Source organism: Dreissena polymorpha, chromosome 15, assembly GCF_020536995.1.
Source record: "Dreissena polymorpha isolate Duluth1 chromosome 15, UMN_Dpol_1.0, whole genome shotgun sequence".
In the NCBI taxonomy this organism is placed as follows: domain Eukaryota; kingdom Metazoa; phylum Mollusca; class Bivalvia; order Myida; family Dreissenidae; genus Dreissena; species Dreissena polymorpha.
The window spans coordinates 47,747,277-47,751,816 of record NC_068369.1 but is presented as its reverse complement, the minus strand read 5'-3'; the positions used below and the strand labels follow the sequence as shown (position 1 = coordinate 47,751,816).

The following is a 4,540-nucleotide window of genomic DNA, read 5'->3' as shown; positions in this document are numbered from 1 at the left end:
GTAGCAGCGTCGTCGTTAGAGCAGCTTTAGTTTCCAAAGAGAAATACACAGGGGGAACCAGAAAGTGTATACTGATGGATGGAACCCCAAAATATTGTTCCGTCGCGCTGATCACCGTATCAACGCCGTACTTAGAGGTTGAAGTCATGGTCATGGACAACCCAGTATATGATCTTATAATAGGAAACGTGCAAGGTGTGAAGGATCTTGACATTATGAAGAAGGACAGAGGAACGGAAGCAGAGGAAGCTACTGCAAAGGGCAGTGTAGCAGAAGAAACGATGGAGCGGACATATGTCGGACTAGGGGTACAAACAAGGGCCCAGAAGGAGAAGAAAGGCAAGCGAACCAAGCCACTTAATGTCAGAACCAGTTTGGTAGATATCAATAAACAGGATATTGGCAAGGAGCAAGGGGAGGACAGTACCTTTGAGAGCTTACGCAGTCAAGTTGAAAGAGGCGAGAAAAGGACGTATGAAAACGGGGGAGAAGCATGGTTTGAGAAGAAGGGCGGCATCATTTATCGGTTTTATCGGAAAGCCGACAAAGGGGGTGACATTGTAAGATAGCTAGTCGTTCCAGAAATGTACAGGCAGCACGTGCTACGTATTGGTCATGACAATATGATATCAGGTCACCTGGGTATAAAGAAGACTACAGACCGCATTATTGCCGTGTTCTACTGGCCAGGGGTATGCGCAGACATTAAAAGATACTGCCAATCATGCGGGGTATGCCAAAGAACATTTCCCAAGGGAAAAGTGCAACAGCTTCCAATAGGAGAAATGCCAATGATTGACACTCCATTTGCCAGGGTTGCAATCGATTTGGTATGACCCATCAACCCACCAACCTAAAGGGGACATCGTTTCATCCTAACAGTCGTAGACTATGCAACACGTTACCCAGAGGCTGTGCCATTGAAGAAAATAGACACTGAAACAGTAGCAGACGCACTTCTAGACATATTTAGCAGGGTAGGTCTACCCAATGAAATGCTGACCGACTTAGGGAAACAGTTTGTTTCCGATCTTATGAAGGAAATATGCAGGCTTCTTGACATCAAGAAACTGACTACCACGCCATACCACCCGCAATGCAATGGCCTAGTTGAAAGGTTCAATGGATTCCTGAAGTCGACGTTGAAGAAGATGTGTGAGGACCAACCACGTGAATGGGATCGATACATTCCAGCACTTCTGTTTGCTTACCGCGACAGCGAACAAGAGAGTTTAGGTTTCTCGCCGTTTGAGCTTATATACGGGAGGACGGTGCGGGGGCCACTCACAGTCTTGAAAGAAATTTGGACCTCAGAAACTGGTGATACAGAGACGAAGACAACCTTGCAATATGTGAAGGATTTGAGAGCACGACTAGATGGAACGATGAGATTAGCACAGGAAAATTTGAAGAAAGCAAGTGCAAGGTATCGAACGTACGCAAATAAAGGCAAGAAGATGCGGAGTTTTGTTGTCGCTGACAAGGTCTTGCTTCTACTCCCAACAGACAACAATAAGCTGTTGATGCAGTGGAAGGGGCCGATTGAGATCAAAGAAAAGGTAAACGACAGGAACTACATAATAGAAATAAATGGCAATCTGAAAAAGTACCACGCAAACATGCTTAAGAAGTTTGTTAAGCGTGGGGAATTTGGGCAGAAGGTCAGCGAAGAGACTTCGGAGACACACGTCAATGATTTGCAGGCACTCGTCGTAGATGACAGTCATGTTGAACGTGAAAATCAATCGTCTTCAAGAGAAGTAGGGGTAGAACTACCTGAATTAGAACCACATGAGGGAATTGAGCATGTGAATATCAACCCTGATCTGCATGAGACTGAGAAGCAAATGCTCAGACGATTGTTTACAGAGTACAGTGATGTTTTAACCGATGTGCCAGGGAATACCAAGATTCTCGCACACAAGATCGTCTTAACATCAAATACCCCGATAAGAACAAAGGCTTACCCGGTACCACATGCTATGAAAGCTGAAATTAAAACTGAAGTTGGAAAGATGCTCGAAGCGGGCATAATTGAGAAATCAAACTCAGCATATGCCTCACGTGTTGTACTGGTGAAAAAGAAGGATGCCAATTACAGGTTCTGTGACGATTACAGGAAAATCAATGGGATAACAAAGTTTGATGCACAACCAATCGGAAATCCGGATGCAATGTTCCAGAAAATGCAGAAAGGACGATACTTTTCCAAAATGGATCTGGCGAAGGGTTACTGGCAAATACCAATGAGTGAGGATTCGCAGCAATACACTGCTTTCATAACAGAGTTTGGTATGTTTCAATTCAAACGTATGCCATTTGGGCTGGTCAATTCAGGAGCCACATTCACGAAGATGATGCACCATGTTTTGAAAGGACTACCAACTACGGACAGCTTTGTTGACGACATTATCACGCATTCGAAGGACTTCGAGGGACATTTAAGAGATGTAAGAAAGGTTCTGGAGAGGCTGCATGATTCAACATTGACCATCAAGCCATCAAAATGCATGTTGGGGTACACTCACATGGAATTCATAGGTCACGAACTGGGAGAAGGTAAGTTGCAGCCATGTGACATAAAGATCAAAAGCATCGTGCAATGTGAACGTCCACAAACCAAGAACCAGGTAAGGTCTTTTCTTGGTTTGATTGGGTATTATCGCAAATTCGTGCCAAACTTTGCTGCTTTTGACGCTCCACTCTCAGATGCTACCACGAAAGGTAAGCCAAATAAAGTCGAATGGGACGAGAGCATGGAGAAAGCGTTCACCACGATGATCGCAATCTTGTCGAAGTCACCTGTTCTGAGATTGCCTGACTTCAACAAGGACTTCATCCTGAGAACAGATGCATCAAACACAGGTATTGGCGCAATTCTTTTGCAGGAACACGAGGGTTCAAAGTTTCCTGTGATGTACGCCAGCAGGAAGTTGAATGTAAGTGAGGTGAACTACTCAACCATTGATGAGGAATGTCTGGCACTCGTTTGGGGTGAACAGAAGTTCGAGATTTACCTTTATGGAAGAGAGTTTGTATTAGAAATAGATCACCAGCCCTTGACCTACATAAACAAAGCTAAGGTCACAAATGCCCGAATCATGCGCTGGGCTCTGGCACTGCAGCCATTTTACTTCAGGATCAGTTATATAAAGGGTTCGGAGAATCACGGTGCGGATTTTCTCAGTCGGCATGCTACGTACGAATCTTGTGGTTAAATGAAACATGTAGTTTCATCTTGTGTTGGAGGGTGTTGTCAAGATTCTTCTAGATTCATACTTTAAAAATGTGCAATGTTTAATTCCATACACCATACTAATCTGTGCTTGTTCTCGATGTGGCCAGAGTTATCAAAATAATAGGGCTCTGGGATGCAAACTAATCATGAACTCTGGCATTTCATAGCAAAGGCATGCCCAGTTGATAAACAGCAGATCAGTGAATCGTTTATTTTACACCCGATGTTCCCAGAAATTTCAAATCAACTCAGTGCCGTCGTTAATTGCGAGCAGTTTGGACGCTCTGGAAAAGGTGCCCAAGGGGCAGATATTTGGATAATATATTTATAGGAACTGGGGTAAATATTACTTTAATAAGTTTTATAACATTTTAGAAATTGTTTGCACTGAAACCCTGCTAGCTTCTGAGATTAAAAACCAAGTAACATTTATTAAATATAAATTGAATTAATGTTTATGTTAATGTTTAGATGGTATTTTGATTTTTTTTGGTGTTAATACTGTAGTTATGCATGTGTACTTGTAATTGTCTATGTGTTAATAGATTTAGTGATTAAATGCTGGCTGTCTTAATGTAATGATGAATATAATGTGTACAAAACCACGCAATGTCACGGTGAGGGATTATTTTCAATAAATAGATCCCAGTTTCCGGGTGGATGCAGAAAACAGGCATCATCCAACGGGAGGTTTCCGGGTGAGTGAGGCAGAGGCCACCACCAACGACGGCTGGGCAGACAGCTGCCATATTTGAGAGAAGGCGGTATCGGCGACAAGGGTCGACCGGGACGCGCCACAACGAGGTTGTTCTGGCAAGTGTTGGACGCCGCCAGAGGACCGAGGGTCGGGCGAGGGTAATCTGTGCCGCAGTAAGCAAGAAACGTTGGACGCCGCCAGAGGACCTAAGGTCAGGCGAGAGCCATCCATGTCGCGGTGGGGTGGACACATAGGGCGCCACCAAAGGGTCGAGGACCTAGTGTGAGAGTGGTATTATCTGTTAACAGCTGTGACATTTTTAGTCAGCCAGTGACTTTATGATTGTTATTTGTTATATTTTTTATTGGTACAATATTATCTGATAGCGATTAGGATAAACTAACTTGCATGCGGTTCCTACTAACATTAGTGTTTTAGAATAAAATGTTGCAAATATTTAGACTTCTTTTAAATGAAGTATTTACAATTTCATCTGTCTCTATTATCATTTCCATGATCAAGGCTCGAACCGCTTGTCACTTATAAATCACTCCGTGACACATCTAAAGTTGATAGGATTGGAACGCTAGCTAAGCTAGTGGTGT

At 43.4% G+C, this 4,540-nt stretch overlaps 1 protein-coding gene across 1 annotated transcript; it reads left to right on the top strand.

The window, feature by feature from the left end:
• The first annotated feature begins 584 nt into the window (after window positions 1–584).
• Window positions 585–4,221, top strand: LOC127859731 (uncharacterized). The gene is made up of 4 exons (XM_052397239.1): window positions 585–692; window positions 927–2,559; window positions 2,710–2,939; window positions 4,000–4,221. Exons 1-4 carry the CDS (start codon window positions 585–587, stop codon window positions 4,219–4,221), a joined length of 2,193 nt encoding a protein of 730 aa, XP_052253199.1.
• Window positions 4,222–4,540: the final 319 nt, after the last annotated feature.

Bases quoted from the DNA above. Each gene is read 5' to 3' on its own strand.
- LOC127859731 (XM_052397239.1), top strand. From the start codon at position 585: ATGTACAGGCAGCACGTGCTACGTATTGGTCATGACAATATGATATCA. The intron at 2,560-2,709 runs GTAAGTTGCAGC...CTCCACTCTCAG, and splicing joins AGGTCACGAACTGGGAGAAG to ATGCTACCACGAAAGGTAAG. The intron at 2,940-3,999 runs GTAAGTGAGGTG...ATTTGAGAGAAG, and splicing joins ACGCCAGCAGGAAGTTGAAT to GCGGTATCGGCGACAAGGGT.